The sequence below is a fragment of the Heterocephalus glaber genome, unplaced genomic scaffold (genome assembly GCF_053883595.1).
Source record: "Heterocephalus glaber isolate CG9 unplaced genomic scaffold, H.glaber_assembly_v1.0 deba00000071, whole genome shotgun sequence".
In the NCBI taxonomy this organism is placed as follows: domain Eukaryota; kingdom Metazoa; phylum Chordata; class Mammalia; order Rodentia; family Bathyergidae; genus Heterocephalus; species Heterocephalus glaber.
The window spans coordinates 1,773,104-1,792,322 of record NW_028258137.1 but is presented as its reverse complement, the minus strand read 5'-3'; the positions used below and the strand labels follow the sequence as shown (position 1 = coordinate 1,792,322).

At 64.0% G+C, this 19,219-nt stretch overlaps 2 protein-coding genes across 7 annotated transcripts in view; one reads left to right on the top strand and one right to left on the bottom strand.

Annotated features, from left to right (window-relative positions):
* The first annotated feature begins 1,817 nt into the window (after window positions 1-1,817).
* On the top strand, window positions 1,818-10,721 carry Cibar2 (CBY1 interacting BAR domain containing 2). The gene is made up of 9 exons (XM_004842731.3): window positions 1,818-1,942; window positions 2,815-3,049; window positions 4,915-4,983; window positions 5,061-5,162; window positions 5,327-5,332; window positions 6,398-6,502; window positions 8,919-9,032; window positions 9,721-9,807; window positions 10,464-10,721. The coding sequence occupies exons 1-9, from the start codon at window positions 1,923-1,925 to the stop codon at window positions 10,575-10,577; spliced, it is 852 nt and encodes a 283-aa protein (XP_004842788.1). The 5' UTR covers window positions 1,818-1,922; the 3' UTR covers window positions 10,578-10,721.
* Window positions 10,722-12,715: 1,994 nt separating this feature from the next.
* Kiaa0513 (KIAA0513 ortholog) overlaps window positions 12,716-19,219 on the bottom strand; it is a 45,932-nt gene continuing 39,428 nt past the window's right edge. For 2 of the 6 annotated variants that reach the window (XM_087199620.1, XM_004842729.3), the window contains exons 10-13: window positions 18,917-18,946; window positions 16,868-16,948; window positions 16,547-16,641; window positions 12,716-15,743 (exon numbers count right to left, since the gene is read on the bottom strand). In XM_087199620.1, coding sequence (XP_087055746.1) covers window positions 15,694-15,743; window positions 16,547-16,641; window positions 16,868-16,948; window positions 18,917-18,946 — 256 coding nt within the window. In that variant the 3' untranslated portion in view covers window positions 12,716-15,693. Of the gene's footprint in view, window positions 15,744-16,546; window positions 16,642-16,867; window positions 16,949-17,271; window positions 17,785-18,916; window positions 18,947-19,219 lie in introns of those variants that run through there. The other 4 variants (XM_087199712.1, XM_004842730.3, XM_087199569.1 and 1 more) reach the window with 3 other exon arrangements.

The window sequence follows — 19,219 nt, the reverse complement described above, 5'->3', positions numbered from 1 at the left end:
CCCCAAATAAAAATTTTAAAAACATTGTTAAACAGGGCTGCAGATACAGCTCAGTGCAAAGCATTAAGATGCATGCTGTCCATGCTCCAACTCCCCATGATGAATGTGCTCACGATGAACTGCAAACACAGACAAATAAAAATGAAAAATTTAAAATGAATAAATAAAAAATAAAAATATAGCAGATGCAGCAAGTTCTTGATTTTACTACTTCAAAAATATAATACTATTTTAATGCCAGTTGAAAAGAAAACAATCTAAAAATATTCTCTTCCTAATTCTCTTTCATAAGAGTTTGTTCCTGTATAAGTTATATTAAACTGACTAAAATCGCTATTTTTCGGGGTTTTTTTTCCAGTACCAGGAATCGAACTCAGGACCTTGCGCTTGCCAGACAGGCATGGTGCCACTGAACTACATCCCTGGGCTAAAATTGCTAGCTTTGTAAATAAAAAGTCAAATATTAAAAAAAAAAACCAACAACAACAAAAAACCCAACAGAGCTAGGAATGTATCTCAGTGTGAAAGACCAGTACCACATAAAAACAAAACAGAAATGGATTCTAAATTCTGGGGCCCCTGCAGGCCCTGGCGGCTCCTTCCCTCCCAGCCTTGGTGGCTGCAGCCGTTGTGCTGCCCTGTGGTTACGTGGCTGCTGCTGGTGTCCCTGCTGTCCCTGCCAAGGACTGCTTCGATGACTCAGCCCAGCTAAGGACAGCTGCAAAGACCCGATTTCCAAACAAGGTCATGGCAGAGATCCGGGTGCATTTGGTGACACTGTCCCCCCATCTGGGTCACACTAGGTGGCCAGGCTGGTGGCTGCCCCAGGATGTGTGGGCATCAGGGGGCAGGTGGGGGCAGGCGAGGTCCCAGGCCAGCTGGGGAGGGCTTGGGAGTGCACAGAGAGGTCAGACGATGGGTTGCAGGTCACACAGCTCCGGCCTGGATGGGGGCCCATGTGCAGCCACCCTAAGGCCTCTCCTCACAGGGCCTGTCCCGAGGCACTCCAGGCAACTTAGACTGCGTCTCTAAATTAAGCAATGGATGGGGCTTAGGGTGTAGCTCAATGCAAAAGCCCTGGGACCCACCCCCAATACTGCAAAAAATAATAAAAATTAAACCCCTCCATGATTAAACCTGCCACCATTTGCACCGGTGGTCGAAGGAGCTGTACACCCTGCAGATTTCACCTGTGCCTCCGCCCCATTCTCTTGTCTCCGTTTTTCCTTTCTGTAAGTGCAATGCACACACACGGAATGCACAACCCTCACAATTAGTGACGTGTGTTGTGCCCTTCAGTTAGCACAATGTCATATGTGGTTCCATGTTTTCCTCTTGTGCTCCCGTTGCTTACAATTTCTGGAGATAGATTCTCACCACATTGTCTGGGCTGGTCTCCCTGGCAAAGTGCTTCTCCTGCCTCAGCCTCCTGAGTCATTGGGACCACACCTGTGCACCAGGGAGCAGACCTGAGGTAAGCCCAGGAGAGCGTGGCTCCATGTGGATGGTGTGTCTCTGAGCTGGGCCTCCCGGGTCTCTTCACCCCTGTGGGAGAGCCAGCACCCCACCCCTTCCTGAGCCCCACCAACCTAGCCGGACTCAGGGCTGGTGGGAAGGAAGGAGCCCCTCACACAGGCCCCAAGTGCAGAGAAGCCTGGTGGAGCCCAGCGAGCCACCCGGAGCCTGTCTCTGCGGCGCCTGCCCCGCTTCCTGGGGACCCACCTGCTCACCCACAGCTGCCTGTCGCCTCCCGACCCCTCCCTGCCAGGCTGGGGTTGCCCAGCGACCAGCTCGGCTCCTCCCAGGCGGCCCAGCGGCCACGTTGCCTGGCGACCCTGCAGCAGCGTCCCTCGGGCGCACGCCCTGGCCCCCTGGGGTCCCCTCCTTATCCCAAGGCCAGGACAGCCAGTGCCAAGGTCACAATGAACGTCGTCCTCTCCAGGTGAGCAGCAGCGGCAGCAGGGAGGAGGGAGCCGGGTTGGGCCGGAGCCCCAGGGAGGAAAGCAGGAGAGGGGGCACAGGGCTCCGACCACCAGGCTGCCGGCCTTCTTCCGGCCCTCACTGCCCCCAGCCTCGCCCCTCTGTGAGCGGTGCCCGCCCACTGCCAGCCCCACCGCAGCCTGGGAACAAGGGGACCCATGCTGCCCATGGCAAGGGGCTTGGGCCTCGTGGGAGGGGAAGGAGGTGCAGCGCCAGCTCCCGGGCCACAGGTCAGAGAGGGGCAGGGAGGCGGGGACCAGGCTGGGGAGGAGGGCGCGGGGGGCCAGCGGGAGACTGCGTCCGGCACACGGCTGGCTGGACGCCCTGCGGTGTGGACAGGCGGACGCCCCACCCACACGTCCAGGGCCGGGAAAGACCAAGCATGACAGGAGGCGGCAGGGCCAGGCCAGGGCACGGACTTGAAGCCCAGGGCCGGCCGGGGAGGGGACCGGCAGGGCCAGGGCACGTGAGGCGGTGACCGACCCTCGAGCCTGCGACGGACACAGCGCACGAAGCCCACACAGCACATGGGACACCAGGGCGACCGCTGTCTGTGCTCCCCGGACTCTGGGCCCAGCCGTGTGGACACCAGGAGTCTAGGGAGCAGCGGGGGCGTGGGCGACTCTACCTCCCACTCCTGGGCCACCCAAACACCAGTGCCCCCAGAAGCTGCTTCGCGTTTTAAAAAACTTCAGGGTTCAGAGGAGGGAGGGTTTCCTGGGGGCAGGGAGGACACAGGGGATGTGCGGACAGCACGTGGGACGCTGCAGAGGGCCCCTCAGCCGCCGCCCTGTGTCCCATGTCCCTGTGCATCCCGCCCTCCCCGCTCTGCAGGGAAGGCCAGGTGCACGCGATGGAGTCGGCAGTGCTGGCCGCCGAGAAGCACGTTGGGCAGCTCTGCTCACTGCTGGCCGCCCACACACGCAAGACGGCCCGGCTGCGGGACACGGGGGACCGACTGGTCAAGCAGCTGATCGCCTCCGCCAGCTCCGAGGCCCCCGAGATGCGGGCCACCCTGCGGGACTTGGCTGAGGACCTGGCCAAAGTGCAGGACTACCGGCAGGCCCTGGTGAGCGGGGACGGGTCACCAGCAGCACCTGTCCCACGGAGACCCCAAGGGCGGGGACGCTCAGGTCAGGACTGACAGCCAGGGCTTTCCTGAGCCAGATGAGGGCGGGGCCCAGAGTCAGGCCCAGGGGCTCCACAGCAAAGCCTAGGACACACAGGCCCCGGGGAAGGGACAGGAGCCCTGTGGAGGCTGGTAGCTGTCGGGAAACAAGCAGAGCTCTGGGGGCGCGGAGAGGAGGGGAGGCTGACACCAGGTGTAAGCCACGTGGCAGACGTGTCACAGGCCACGTGGCAGAGGGGTTGAGGAGAGCAGAAAGCTTCGGGTTCCTGCCGCCTGGCAGACACACACCTCCCAGATGTTCTCAGGGCAGATGCTGACGGCCCCACAGAAGACGCCGTAGTGACACTCATGGTGACAGAGGTCTGGAACCCGGCACTCTGGGAGGCTGAGGCAGGAGGGTTGCAAGGATGGAAAGTTGGAGCCCAGCCTGGGAAACTTAGTGAAACCTTGTTTCAAAGCAGAACATCAAAGGGCTGGGGTGCAGTGCAGGGGCGAGTGTTCATCCAAAGGAAAGAGAGAGGGAGGGATGCAGCGAGGAGGAGGAGGCAGCACCCTGGTCTCATCTGACAACTGGGCGCCCTGTGCCAAAGGACGGCAGTGCCTGCCTTGCCTGTTCCTGGGCCGCACGTGCACACAGTGGCCGCTCCCGCAGCCCGGCCTGGCCTGGCCCCATCTCCTGTGGTTCCCGTGGTCCCGGGCCTGTCAGAGGACGTCATGGTAGAAGTGAAAGGCCACGGCCACCCAGGCTCAGGGAAAGGGCTCACAGCGGCGAGGAACAAGGCGGCCCTCTCCCTCCGGCCCCGGGGAAAGCATTCCCCACTGTACCTGGTCAAGGGTCAGCAGCCTGCAGAGCTGACGGGCTAGGCAGGGACCCGGCTCCTTCCCAGCCAGCTCGAAGGATGTCACTGGCCTTCCTGCGCCCCCCCAGACCCAGGGACAGGTGACGGTGCAGAGCCCACGCTGCCTGGCCCCCCAGTCACACGCTGGGGTGGCGCCCTGGGGGTTGCTGGTGCCCACCGTGGCAACACCAGGCAGCCCTGCCCCACTGTCCCCAGGGCGCCTGGCATGGCCCTGCTGCTCCCCCCCCAGCTGCCAGCTGGAAGCCCCAGGAGACTGTGGGTGGCCCAGGTGAGCCCTGCTTTCCCTCCGCGCCCCTCGCCAGCCCTGCTCTGTGCTTCACAGCCAGCCCCCCCTGCCACAGCGCCTTCCTACCAGGGCCAGGGACCCCGAGGTAGCGTGGGGAGCAAGGTGTGGAGGCCGTCTGCACACAGCCCCATCTGGGGCCAGACCCCCAGTGCAGGTCCCACCCCACGGCAGGGAGGAGAGGACAGCGGCATGGCTGGGCCTGACAGCCACAGTTCCCTCCCAGCCCCTGTCTCCCCAGGGCACCCTGTGCCCCCTGCCCTGACGCGAGGCCTGGCGTGGGTCAATATCCTATTTCATCTGTGGTCTGGGGTGGAGCCCAGGGCCTCGGAACGCTAGGCAGCTGCTCACCACCGAACTGCACCCACAGCTCCCAGGGTCTAAGTTGCCAGGCCGGCCTCAAACTTGCGATCCTCTTGTCTCCGTCTCCCAGAGTGCTGGGGTTACAGGTGTGCCTCCCCTGCCTGGCTCTCATGATCTCACATCTCCCGCAAGGGCAGGAGGCCTAGGAGAGTAAATGCTGCCCCAGCTCTGTCCAGGCTGCCGGCCCCAGGGGACAGGGAGGCCACTTCCTTCCCCAGCCCTGCTGCTCCCGAGCAGGTGTGCGTGGAGAGGGCGGCATCCACTGCACTCTGACCCTGTGCTGCCCCTCCTGCCTAAAGGTCCAGAGGCTGGAGGCCAAGGTCGTCGACCCCCTGAAGCTGTATGGCACCCAGACCAAGCAGACCCGGGTGAGCAGGGTGCCTGGGCCGGAGGCAGGGTTGGCTGGGAGAGCCCGGGAAACAGACCTCTGCACTTCTCTGCTCAGGCTGAGATCAAGAAGTTCAAGCGAGTCCAAAAGAATGAGATCAAACAACTGGAAAAGCTGGAGAAACTGAGGCAGAAGTCACCCTCAGATGGGCAGATGATTGTATCCTTTTCTGGAAACCATGCTGAGAAGGGCTTGGCTGGAGTTAGCTGGGCCCAGGGCCCACTGGGTGGGACTGGGCCTGCTGGGTGGGACAGGGTCCTGCTGGGCTGTGGGCCACCAACCGGGCTGCCCGGACCTCCCTGGCTCCTTAACTGCATTCCCAGTCCCAGGTGAGTCCCAGGTGAGTCCCAGGTGAGTCCTGGGTGAGGCAGGTGAGGAGTGAGTCCTGGTGAGGCCAGGTGCCAGGTGCCAGCTGCACGTGCAGGGAGGTGGTCATGGGGCCTGGGACCCGGCAGGTCCAGCAAGCCACTCCCATTCCGGCTCGGTTTCCTCGCAAGGTTGCCCATCTTGCGGTCACCGAGGTGGGCACTCATGGGCCAGAGAGCCCCGGGGTGGGTGGAGGGGCCCAGCCGGGCAGAGGGCATGGCTCACTGTCCCCGACCGTCCTGCCTGGTGGCTGGCCCGTCACCTCTGCCCTTTGGAGCTCCATAACCTCTGCTGTGTGTCCCTGGGCTGGCGGCCCTCCCGTCCCCAGCAAGTCCCCAGCCCACAGTCCCAGCCTCCGCCGCCACTCCCCCTGCTGCCCCTGGGGATCCAGGACAGCCCCCCACTCACGGCCCGCTGGGTCAGCACCCTCAGTGCGCTTCCGCACATGAGGGGACACCGATCTGGTGTGGGGTGGAGATATGGACATTTGGGGGCCATCGTGGCCCTGACCACGTGGCATCTGTAGGTGGAGGCCAGGGGCTGCCGACATCCTTGGGGCACAGGCCAGGAGCGTCCAGTGTCCCACTCTAGAGAAGTGGGGGACGCCTCAAGGTCACACAGGCTGGGCACAGAGCAGGCCTTGTGGACAGTGAGCGAAGGAATGGACGAGCTAGCGACCCATGCGTGTCCAACGCAGTTCCCCGCGGAGCCCGGACCCTAACAGCTGAGTGGTCGCTGGGGACCGTACAGCAACCCCAGGGCAGTTCTTAGGACCAGCTCCCGCCTCTACACGAGGAGCTGGAGGCTCACAGAGGTTACGTGACTTGCCCCGGTCACACAGCTCGCCAGCAGGTCCTTGCAACTCCAGTGAGCGACCCTTTGGCCACGGTCCTCTGTGGCCTTCCTCCAACTGCCGCACTGGCGCGGGACCCCTGGGGCAGGGGAGCTGGCCGAGAACAGGCTGCTACATCCTGAATGGTGCCGGGCCTGGATCCCCGTGACACTTCTGCCCCTGCGTCCCGGGCCAGGCAGAGAGCAGAGTGCAGAGGGCCTCGGTGGACGCCAGCCGCACCACCCGGCAGCTGGAGGACACAGTGGACGCCTTCCAGCGGCGGAAGCTGGAGGACCTCCAGGTAGGGGCTATCGGCGCCCTGTGTGCAGAGGTGCGCACGCAAGTGAGGGTGTGTTCACACATCTTGAGGGCATGCAGACATGTGTGTGAGTGAGCGTGCGAGGTGTACGCAGGCGTGCACACACCTCATGGGAGGGTGTGCGCATGAGTGTGCGTGTGGGGTCTGCGTGGAGGGTGTGTGCAGGTGTGGAGCCGGTCCCGGGACAGCGCCCCCTGGCGGCAGGGCGGCCCAGGTGTCCCCTCAGGGCCACCGTCCCTGCCCAGCCCCAAGCAGGAGACAGCCGCAGAGCAGGCCACCCCTCCCCTGTCGCGGGAAGGAACTGCACCGCGGTGCGTGGGCCAGAGGGGCGCCCTCCTAGCTCCACCCAACACCTCCTGCGCCTGGGCGGCCCCCCAGAGCCACTGCCCTTGTGAGAAGGTCCTGGGGACTCAGATCCCCCAAGAAGAGTCAACCTCGGAGGCCCCTGCTCTCCACTCTCCTCCTGCCCCTGTGCACTTTCCAGACTGCAGCCCCAGGACGCCCTGGGCTTAGCACCCTGCACACTTACCTTGTTCCAAAGGCAGGGAATAAATTCCTCCCGAAGGCCTTGGGAGCCCCACCTCAGCCTTACCTTGCAGCCACGCTGCAGCTCCACCTGTGCTGCCCCGGGGCTTTTGCACGGCTGGGTGCTCTGCCGGAAGTCTCTGCTCTCCTCCTGAGGAGTTGACCCCTCACCCCAGATGCACCAGCCTTGTTCTTTCAGGCCTTGGTCCATGCCTCTGCCCTGCTCCCTCTTTGGCAGCTGTCCCCACAGACTGAGGAGCCACACATTTCCTGTGCTCCTTCAAGTCACTGGTGTAGGACGGGTACCTACTATGTGCTGGGCCCGGGACCTGGGTGACCCTGGAGCTGGCGCCTTCACAGCGGGCAGCGTGGGTCTCCGCACATCATGGCCCGGCCGGGTGCTCTATGGGCCGGCAGGGAACAAGTGGAGCAGACAAGGAGGACGCAGCAGGCAGATCGTGGTCCTCAGCGCCCTGCTGTGGGTGTGGGGCAGGGCCGCGGGCCTCGGCAGCCGTTATTCATCACCGGTGTGTGGGACACAGTGGCCCCAGGTGCACCGCCGGCGCCCAGCGGGAGCACACACACAGACCAGGCCGCGCCACCCCAGGAGCCTCCAGACTGGGAGGAGGCGGAAGGAAGCAAGAAGCTGTTGGCGTTCCTGTCTCACCATCTTGGCTGGAGTGCAAGGCCCACGAGGGGACCACACTTACCCAGCAGCTCCCGGCACCTCGCAGAGCCCGGGAGCTTGGAGCCAGCAGCCATGTGGAGTCAGAGTTTGTGGGTCCAGCAGACCCAACAGAGGCTGAGGCAAGGGGCTCTGACCAGGTCCTAAACACTCTGTGAAAACTGTTGTCCTCACCGTGCAGAGAGGTAAACTGAGGCAGAGGGGGGCGCTGTCTCCAGACAAGACTTCCACGCTGTGGATTCTGCTGCTCCCAGGCAGGCGGTGTGGGAAGTTGGGCGTTTCCCTCCTCTCCAGGCCAGGGCACTTCCTCTCCACTAAACACGGTGTGGTCCACCGTGGGCTCCTCCCAGCACTAAGCCTGTGTGCGTCCCGTGCCGCTGTGCACGGAGCAGCCCGATGGGCTGTGTCCACCTGTGGGCCCTCCCCCCCAGGACGGAGGCTGCACACATGGCTGGCTGAGTGGGGGCACCTGGGCTGGCACAGCAGCGTGGAGGCCTCAGGAAGCTGGCCAGTGCTGGCTCTCAGCTCTGCCTGGACGTCGGTCCCTGCCTGGGGCACAGAAACCTTGCACTGTGAGGGAGTCGCCCCACAGCGGGTGTGCAGGGACCTGCGGACTGAGTGTCCCAGTGCTGGGCCCAGTCACATCCAGCAGCGTGTCCACGCACGGACACGTGTGGACGGAAGCAAACAGCAGTGAACCAAGCTGGGGGTGGAGGGTTGCAGGAGCAGGAGCAGAGCGCTGAGGGGAGGGAGCGCGCATATCCAGAAGGAAGTGGGGTCTCCAGCAGGTGGAGGTCAGGGGAGGAGGCGGCAGGGTGGGTGCAGGTGACCTCCATGAGTGCTTGGCCAGTTTTGCCTCTGAACCATGATGTGCATTATAGGATTCAAGGACAAATAAACCAAAACTAACATTAAAATTCCTCATCCAGGGCTGGGCATGGTGGCACACGGCTATAATCTCAGTCCTCTGGGAGGCTGAGGCAAGAGGATCTCAAACTTGAACCCAGACTGGGCAGCTTAGTGATTTAGTGAGACTTTGTCTCAAAATAAAAAATTGAAAAAGGGGCTGGGATGGAGCTCATTCTGAAGGCCCTGAGATCTAGCCCCAGTACCACACACACAAAATCCCCAGCCAGGACCTGTCTGCCAAGGACAGCCACCTCTGGGTGACTCCTCCCCACCCCCCAGAGGATCCTGCTCGACTTCGTGACCATTGAGATGGTGTTCCACACCAAGGCTGTGGAGGTGTACTCCAGTGCCTGCCGGACCCTGGGCAGCTACGACCCGGAGCAAGACCTGCAGGTGGGCGCGCCCCGCTGGCTCCTGGTGGTGGCGGGGTCTGTGTTCCTCCCTTCTGTCCAGGTTGGGGACCCGAGACGGGGCAGATGTGAACATGGCGCCCTCTGGGGGACGGCAGAGTGTCGAGCTGCGTGGGGTCCCCCTGGGCCCTAGAGTGGCTACAGCCTGAGCCCTGCCTTGGTCTTGCCGTGCAGCCTGGCCTTCCCCACAGACTGGCGGTTGCCTCTGAGTGCAGCTGGGCGGGCGGGCGGGCATTCAAGGGCGGGGAGCCTTTCCAGCTGCCTGTGGAACTCTAAGCTTGAGAACCATTGCACAGGCTAGAGGATACCCCGGCTCCCGGCAGGCACTCCTCGCTAACACAGCATTTGTCTGTTTGTCCGTGGTGCTGGGAGTGGGGCCCTGGGCCTCACGTGTGCAGGCGAGGGCTCTACCCTGAGCTGCACCCAGCTGTTGACCATATCCCTTTGGGCAGCTTCCTGTGCACCTACGGATGCTGCCTGGCTCTCTGGGTCTCAGTGTTCCCCACTCCTGGAGCCTGTGGATTCCACAGTGTGACCAGCAGGAGGCGCCAGGCAGGACTGTGGGCTCTCGGGTGTTACTGTCTTCGGGCCTTTGTGTCCCCATCCTTCCTTCCCAGCCCACGCCCTCCTGCGCCCACTGAATGCAGCCCACCCTGGTCTCTCCTGGGCAGGACCTTCAGGCCAAGGCTTGGGGAATTTCTGGGCATTGCGAGGCTCGGCCGCTCACAGATGCCGTCCTGGGGCTCCCCGCCAGCCAGGTGAGCTCTGGGGTGTGGTGGGAGCTGGGCCCGAGATATGGGGAGGAGGGTTCAGTGGGTGGTGCTCCTGAGATTGCAGGTGGTGGGCGCCCGGGACTCTGCCCTGGAGGGGACCCAGGCACCCCTCCCTGGAAGCTCTGAGAGGCCCCTGCCCACCCACATGACCTCCACAGCCAGATGCTCTTGGGTGCGGGAGGGCAGCCAGGTGGCCCGGAACTCCTCACGCTGGGGCCCCTTGAGGCCTGGCGTCGGGCACCAGCATGTGCTGGGGAGGCTCAGAGTAAGCAGGTCAGGGAAAGGAGGCCCAGGGAGCGGCCCGGAGCCAGGCCCTGTGGGTGGGTGTCACCGCCCCCCAGATGTCCTCCGAAGGCCGAGGAGGAAGCAGAGCTCCCAGGTCAGGCTGGCTGGGTCCAAACCTGCTGCCCTGGCTGTGGGCTTCTGGGACAGTGTCTCAGCCTCTCTGGGCCTCCTGGACCCCATTTGCAAGGTGGCTGAAGACACAGGAACCCCACGCGCAGCAGGGAGCGATGGGCAGTGTGTGAGGAGTTGGAGGGAACTGACCCCCCGCCATGCAGAATGAGGGAGGCTTGTGTGGTGATATTATTATTATTATTATTATTATTATTATTATTATTGTTATTATCATCATCATCCAGAGTGCACGGAGCACCCTAGGGAGCCAGAGCAGAGAAGAGGCCAGTGGTGAGGACTCAGCAGAGGAGACGCCTCTGGAGGCCCTCCGGGGACAGGAGCAGGGACCCCGGAACTAGGAAGCAACTCTGGGCCACAGGTGGAGGAGCTGGGCAGGCCCTGGTCTCGGGGCTCTGTGCATGCCTGGGGCGCGTGGACTCTCAGAGCCAGTTTCCCCATCTGCACTGTGGGTGCCTGGTGCAGTAAACCCCGTGTGACTCTTCGAGGTCCTGCTCTGCTTCCTTCCCCTCCTTACGAGGGACGTGTGGTTTCTCTTGTGTTCTGGCGACAGCATGGCGGGCTGGCTTCCTGGGGCTGCCGTGACCAAGCACTAGGAGCTGGGGCTTAAACAGGAAAATGTGGGGCCTCCCACTCTGGAGGCCAGGGGTGCAGGACCTGGGGGTCGTGGAGGAGGTCCCTTCAGAGCTGGGGTGCCGGGCGGCATCTGTGGGCACTGGCGTGGTGTCTGCCTTCTCCTCCATGTGCCATCTCCTCGGGCACACTCAAGTCTGCGGCTACACATCCCCTCCAGGGAGGACGCTGCATGCAGCATTAGGGTGGCCTCGTCCACACTGACCACATCTTCGAGCCCCATTTCTGGACCGTGCACTGCTGAGGCTTAGGACTTCAGCACAGGAATTCAGGGGACACAGTTCAGACCGAGACACACACGATGCCTGAGGGTGACCCGGCACCCGGAGGATCCCAGAAGTCCCTGGGGGGACAGGAAAGGGAGGGCTGGGGCGCAACCTCCAGGCCTGCAGCCCGGAAGCAGGTCTGTGACTCTCCCAGCACCCGGGGACCCCGCTCCTCCCTGAACTGGGACCACACAGCCTGGGGGTGTGACAGCCAGGACCACGGGTGCACTCCCCTTGTCCCCCGCAGCACCCAGGCCCGCGTCCCATGGCAGGTCTCAAGCTCACAGCAGAGGGGGCGGAGCTTCCCCCCAACAATGGGGCCCTGGGAAAGAAACCCCCGATGCCTGCTCGGGCCACAGGGACTGTGGAGGGGCCCTGGTGCTGGAGATCGGGGAGTCCCCCGCACCCCTGCCCCACGGTCCAGACCTCGCTGGGGACTGTCCATCTGTGGCCCTCTGCTGGCCCATGGGTGCTCACTGCCCTCAAGCTGGAGGCCCTGGATTTGGTTCCCCCACTGGGCACCGGGGTTTCCCCACCAGCAGAGGGGAGGTCCCAGTCCTCCTCGTGGGACCACTGTAGGACCAACAAAGTCCAGGCTCTCTTCAGCCCGAGGTGGCAGGGAGCCGTTGGGCACCGGGCAGAGACCCTCCTGCCTCGAGTCCTCCTGCTTTTCATCCCAATCCCCAAAGCCCGACCTCGGGCGCCCCCTGGAGCAGTCTGTGGGGAATCTCCGTGACTGCCGTGGAGTCCTGAGTGGGACTGTTGTCCTTTTCAGCAGAGGGGTTGCTGCACAGGGCTGGGGTGCTGGCGGCCCTGGGTGGAGCTGGTGGCCCCTGCTGGAAGGCGCTCAGCAGGGACCCAAGGGGCTCGGGGCAGAAAGCTCTGTGTGGGCAGAGGCGCACGGTGGGCTGGCAGGGAGCTGAGACACACTGCCTTTCCAGGCCCTGGCCAGCTCTCTGGGGCCTCTGCAGCCCTGTCCAGGCGCCCCCCACCAGAGTGGGCTCTGAGCCCAGCAGTTGCCCTCTAGCATGTGGCAGGATCCCCCCACTTCCTAGCACCAAGGGAACTCCAGACCCCACACCCCAGGGCTGGCGTGCCCCAGGCCAGGCCCCCACACTTGGCTCAGCACGGGCACAGGGAGCCCCAGGACACAGCCTGCCCCACTCCCACCCCGTGGCAGGGACCAGGCTCCGGAGCGCTCTAGGGTCAGCCTCTCCCCAGCCTTCCTGCTTGGCCACTGGAAGGCGGCTTCCGACGTGGTAGGACCCGGAGCCAGGGAGGAAGGGAGCACAAGATCAGAAGTGGTCTGTGGAGCCAAGCTGGATCAAGGTGTCCGTCCTGCCTGGGAGGTGGGAGCTCTACCTCTCGGGGCTGCCCTTCCACCCCAACCCGAGGTAGGCGGCGTCGGTTCAAAGGGACAGGATGAGCTGTCCCCTGTAGCTTAGGTCTGGCCCAGGGCCTCTATGGTCCCACCCCGAAGACAGGCATCCCTGGTTCCCTCTGAGCAGCCGCTGGAGACCCGAGAGGCTGCAGACTCCGAGAAACGTCCTCGGGCCGTGCCAAGACAAGAGATACCAGAGTTTTCTTCTAAAAGATAATTTATTTCAGTTTCCACTTTCTGACCACCCAAGGTGCAATATATATATACACACACACACATTTTTCTTCTTCACAAGAAACAACTTTGATGTCAGCACTGCTTTGCCAACTCCAACCTGGGAACTTTCTCGGCCTTAAAATATCACTTTAGAACATCACCCCGAGGGACTCTTGCAGGATTGCATAACGGTGACAATGAGATGCTGGTACCACAGGGGCGACCACAGAGGACCAAAGGCCAGAGGCAAGGGCGGGTCCCAGACCATGTGGGGGACAGAGACAGAGACAGAAGTCAGCACGGGAAGGTGCCGTGCGTCACGGGGATTGCCAGCCAACTGCGTCCTCAGGGGCTGGGACCGGGCCACTGGAGGTGACAGCCCCAGGCTCCACTGCGCCCTCCCGGCAGGGACCTGGACACACTGCCGAGAGGCCCTGCCCTGTCCCAGCACCGTCCCCATGTCTATCCCGTGAGCACATCCTTCCGGCCCAGGGCAGAGAGGGGCCGCCCCGTCCTGGGTCACGGGAAGGGGTCGGGACGGGAGCCCCTCTGGTCACCGTGCAGGGTCCCCGCCAGGACTCGGGAGGGAGAGCGAGGGGCTTTGCTCGGGGGGAGCCTGGGGCTGTCGATCAGGTGGCCCAGCAGCCCCTCGGGAGCCGCTTGCCGACATCCCGTCCCATGGGCACAGCCAGGCCTCTCTGCCCTCATCCCGCTTCCCAGAACCAGGCAGCCCTCACTGGCCCGGATGTGGCCCGGCCCTCGGAGGCCCTGGGATTCTTCTGCCCTCCTGGGAGCAGGTGGCCCGTGGGCCCAGAGACGCGGGTGGAGGATGGCGCCATGGACAATGTGGAAATGACCCTTCTGTCCCTCCCTGCTCGGCCTCCATGGCCAGGTCACAGACGCCCCTTCCACACCCGGACCCACAGGGGCGCTGGCCTCACAGCAGCAGCCCCGTGATGTGAGAGCGCTGTGCCCCGACCACGCTGTGGAAGTGGGCGCCAGCCGGGCCCCGTTCTGCCCTCACTCGGGGCTCTGGCGGTGCTGGTTCTAAATGCAGCCTACGTTTTGGGACGAACCTGAGCCCTGCCGTGCTAACGCATGCTGGTTCTCCACACTACCCTTCCTCTGCTCCCCTCTGGTCACTCCGAGCTCTGCAGCTGCTCTTTAGGCAACAGGAAAATCGCAGTCTGCACTTGTCACTGCACAGGTCCCCTGAGATGCCAGAACCCCATTCTCCTGTGTGTGGCTGGGATGGTGGTGTGCACACACAGCAGGTACATTTGGGGGATAAATGTGGCGCCTAGGGAACCCCCAAATCGCCAACAATGGTGAAAACACAGAGCCATGCTGCACAAAGAGCCCTGCTAAGGACAAGCCCTGCAAGCCCCCATTTGGCAGTGCCCACTGCAGGTCGCACTTCTCGGAGTCAGACTGACCCCAGCTGGGCAGGAGCCAGGAAAGACACAGCGTCCCTTCCTCCTCCTCAAGGTGCCGCCTGGAGAGGTCAAGGGCACTCCTGAAGGCCAAGGGCCTGGAAAGCCAGGAGCCAGACGCGCTCCTGCCCAAGGCTGTGCTGGCTTCCAGCGTCTCCACCGGTGCCGTCTCCCCAGAAAGCAGACCCTGGAGAACCACCACACAAGGCCACATCCTGACCACCTGGGGCAAGGGCTTTCCTCTTTTTTTTGGTACTGGGGATCAAGGCAAGGCAGGCAGCAGCCGCACCACTGAACTAAACCCCTGGCCCCTGGGCAAGGTCTTTGTGCGCTTCCAGGAACACCCAGGAGTGGGAAAGACCTCTTGCCTGCCCTCGGGGCCTGGCGCCCTCACTCCAGGGAGCAGATGTCCAGAAGGTGGCACTAGAGAGATTGAAGCCTGTACCCTTGATTTGACTGGATTTAGCAGAGGGCCAGACTCAGCTGAGACCCAGAGGCCCAGAGGGCGCAGGGGACTGAGACTGGCTGACGTGACGCACACACCAAGCCACCCGCTGCGAACCCCCACTGCCACCCCCTCTGCGGCCATCGTGGGGACACAAATGCTCCAGGGCTCAGCCGCAAGCCCTGCTCTGCGCCGATTGGGGAGGCGCTCCCTAGAGGACAGTGGGGTGCAGGGTTTAATGTGTACTTGAGGGGCAGGGAGGGAAGCATGGCTGAGACCCTTCCAAGGGCTGGGCAGGGCGTGGCGGGGTCGCAGTCCAGGCCTGGGTCAGGACAAAGGCTGCATCTGTGAGGTCTGTGGGAAGAGACAGAGCGGGCTGCGGGTCCGGCACCTGGAGAGGGAGGCCAGGGCGCGCCGTGCTATCGCCAGCCGGCACAGCGCCGTCCTCTGCAGCGGCCACAGGACTCTCTCCCTGCCCTCATGGGTGCCGTCCCCGTGTGGCGCGACTTTCTCTGCATCTCAGGCCCTGCAAGCTCCTCGGCGACTGGGATGCACAGGGCGCCCACGGCCCTGCGAGGGTGGCGGGTCTCACGCTGCAGACTGTCCCTGCCCTGCATCCTTCCGCCCCTAGGACAAGAAGTGTCTGTACCCCGGGCTCCTGTGACCTCCAGCCCCATCACACACAGGGAGACAGGAAGGCCAAGCAGCCACAACTGACCCTGAAGCTGCTCTGTGCCTGCTTGGCCGTCTCAGCGGGGTGGCCTACCTCTGTGCCCACGCCTCCACTCTGCCCTCAGGGGGCGCTGTGCAGAGGCTGCCCTGGGCCCACCCTGGCTGCGGCCGCCTTCCCCTCCTCTTGGGCTCATCTCACAAGCCTGGCACTTGGGGGCGGGGGGTCTCGAGACGCTGGCACGCGGATGGGGGTGCAGACACGGGCAGAGGGCAGAAGGAGGACGGGCAGCGGGTCTTCTAATCGCTAGTTCTGGGCAGCAAGGGCGGCTCCGGCGCTGCCGGTGACATGCAGGGCCACTGCAAGGGTGGCGGCCAGCTGCTGGCCCGGAGAGCGGCGCCCCCCTCGGTCTCCTATTCGGCGGCCATCTGCTCAATGTGGTCGCTCAGCAGCTTGTACTGCTCTGGAAGAGAGCAGCGTGAGTGTCGGAAGAAAGACGTGACCCAGATGGGTTCAGCCCTGGTCCCCTGCGGTCCTGAGCCGGGTCCTCAGCGGGGCGGGCTGTGGTGTGGCCCAGCCACCGTGGGCACCCGGCCTCACCACCTTCCAGGGCAGGGCTGTGGCATGAGGACCTGGCCCGCAAGCCGGGGAAGGCGTGGTGTGGCCTGGCAGCCAGGCTCCTTCCTGGGACCACGCTCGCACGTGACCAGGGAGGAAAGGCGAGTCCTCACCACAGCCTCGCTCCTGCCCAACCCTCAGGGCCCCTGGGTTGGGTGCAGGGGGGAGACATCACTTGTAAGCATCTTGGTCCATCCAGATCTACATTGCTGTGCAAGGCCTTGGAGACCAGCACGAAGAAAGGCTGGTGGCAGACGAGTGACAGGGAAGGACAGCTCAGCAGCCCCCTGCGGGTCCAGAGCCAGCTTCTGGTAAACCGTGAGCCTCCCTCTCCCTCCTAGCCGGTCACTGGGGTGTGGCAGGGACTGACTTGTGCCTGGGGCTTGGCTCTGCACAGGACCAGAGCGCCAGTGCGAGGCGAGGAGCGAGCACACGTCACACCTGGCCCTCACCCTACCTCTGGGGACAGCCTGCAGAGGAGCGAGCTCCACCCCACACACTGCGACGGAGGGGCTGGCGGCTGCTCCACACCGTGTGTGTGTGTGTGTGTGTGTGTGTGTGTGTGTGTGTGTGTGTGGGGGCCGCAGCGGAAGCTCCTGGGGGTGGCGGCCCCGCCCCAGGCCCCTGCCCTCACCCGCTGCAGCTCACCCTGGTCCAGGTTGCCGATCACAGCCTGCTTCTTGAGGAAGTCGCCACAGAGCTTCTTGCTCAGCCCAAAGGCCAGCATGTTGTGGGTGAAGGTGCTGCAGGGAACACCTCACTGTCACCCTTCCTGCACCTGGGAAGGGGACCCTGTGCCGGGCGCACCTCCTGAGGGAGTCTGTAGCCTCAGCTCCAGGTGTGGGGTGAGGGGCGGGCCGATTAGGGCCAGAGGAGGGGCCGGGGAGCAGAGCAGGGGACGCCGCTTGCCGCTTGCTGGCCTGTCCCGTCCCTGTCCCGTCCCTGCCCCTGTCGCGTGTCCCTCCTCACCCCAGCTGCCCGAAGGTGATGTTCTCATTGAACCGCACGCTGTCGTCCCGCTCCTCCTGGGTCATGTGGCACCACTTCTCCCTGCGGAGGGACAGGAGGGGGACAGGGTTCAGACAGGGCCCGCCAGCCCTGTCCACTGAGGCGAGTGACCACACAAAGCCTGCGGGACCCTGGCCTTTTGCCCGAGAAAGAGACTCACAAGCTAGACGGCTCTCTACGGCTGGGGATGCAGCGTGGTGGGGCTGCCCACGGCCTCCCTCCAGGCCCAGGCCACCTCTCTGGAGCAGAACCCACACAGGAAAGGAGCCTGCCCGGGTCCCAGGAGCTGGGCCGAGGCTGTCCTGGGCCCACTGCAGTGGGCAGCATCTGCAGGAGCCTGGGGACATCTGAGGGCCACTGTCCCTTCCTTGGAGGACCCCGTGGCGCCTCGGTAGGGTGTCTCTGCTTGGCCCTGCAGTCAGTGCCCCTCTCCCCTCCAGCGCATGGAGATCCACCCATGGCCCTCCGCGGCCTCAGCACTGGGCTGGCCCCGGGCACAGGAGTGTCACCTGCCCCGTGGGTACAGGAAGAGCTACGGGTTCTCAGCAGGTCTGGGGCAGAAACCAGGGGCTCCCTGACCGGCCTCCTCCACGCACAGGGCTGCAGAGACTATCAGGAGCCACCAGGGGGCGCCTTCCTTCCAGGCAAGGCTCAGAGCACTGAACAGGGGCCATCCCCACCCGCACCGCCCTGCAGAGGGGCTGAGTGTCCCCGAGGAGCCGCGGCAGGTGGGAGGGGCATTCATGTTAGCCCATTTCCCCCAAAGAGGAAACTCGATGGACGGACGGACGGACGAGTCTGGGTGAACAAGGCTTAGAGAAAGAACAGGAAAGAGAGAAGAGCACACGGAGGAGGGAGAGGTCCGGAGCATGGAGAGGCTACAGGAGAGAAACAGAACAAGGACATAAACCCCACCCTGTCCACGGTGCTGCTGATGTCCCTGGCTACGCAGCAGGGGCTCGGGACTGGGGACAGCAGAGCCCCTCCAACTCCTCACGAGGCTGGCAGGACCCCACAAGTCCCCCAAAGACCCTCCCTTCCTCTCCTCCTCCCTCCCCGGCACCCTGAAGACCAGCCAGGCACACGAGGCCCGCAGCACCAGCCCACCGGGGACAGCTGTGCTGCCCACGCCGCAACCCACACAGGTGCTGTGACCCGGCAGGAGTGGCTCTCCTTCCCGCGGTGTCGGGGACTAGAACTGGGACCCCCTCCCGCCAGCCAGCGCCTTCCTGAGGGCAGCGCCGGGCCCAGCCCTGCACGCTGGCCTCCGAATCTGAGTCCTCCCTGCTGCAGCAGGCTCGAGAGTCATCACGGCTCCCCAGAGTGAGACCTCTGACCCGCCTCTGGGGCCCGAGGAGGATGGCACGGGGCTGCCTGGGCAGGGCCCACGGGCGGGGGTGTGGACAGTCCTGGCCTGAGCTCAGGGAGGCTATGGTGTGCCACCCATGCCAGGAAGCCATGCTCCAGGGGCCTCTGGTCACTGTCCCCGGGAGACTGCGGGCTGGGGCCTTGCTTGCTAGAGGACCTGTTCGCCCAAGCAGCCCTCCAGTGACATAGACGGGCTGCGGGAGTCACGGCTCTCAGCCCGGGCCCCCCACCAGTGCGTCGGGCACAGGAAGAGCGTGGGGCACCCCTCTGCAGGGCAGCCACACCGTGCCAGCCTCTCTGGCAGGTCTTTAAACAAACACGGCGAGGGACTCCGGCAGAGCTGGGACCGTGAGCATCAGCCCTGCCTGGCTGTGCTGCGGGGAGCCCGGCACTCCACACCCCCCTTCCCCAGTGGGGTGCCGGGAAGTTCAGCTCGGAAAGGCCCGGGCGGTGGAGGAGAGTGCGACTTGCTCCACCCAGGGGCCTCCTGCCTCCCTCTCTCCTCCCAGAGCCTGAGCCCGCGCTGCGCCTTCGGGCGGCCCAGGGGACCCCGGTGTGCTGAGTGCCTGGCCGCTTCGTCCAGGGACTCCCTCCCGCCCCGCAGGGCAGTGCAAATGAACAAAGTCACAGGGACACACACACCTCTTGTCCTCCTGCTCTCCAGCATCCCCTCTGGAGCGGCAGCAGAAACAGGTAAACAGAGGAACATGTCAGAGTCATGCAAGATATGTGGATGGAGAGGGACGAGCAGAGAGGGTCCCAGGCGGGGACGGAGAGGACAGAGAGAGACAGGCTGCTCGGAACACATCACCTCCTCGGGGGTGAGACCGGAGCGAGCCCAAGCCCGTCGCTGGCCCAAAAGCACTCAGCATTTCCCTCACTGAGTCTCCCACCAGAGAGCGCGTCCTCGGGCAGGGGTTCAGGTCTTGTCCTCCCTGGGCACCC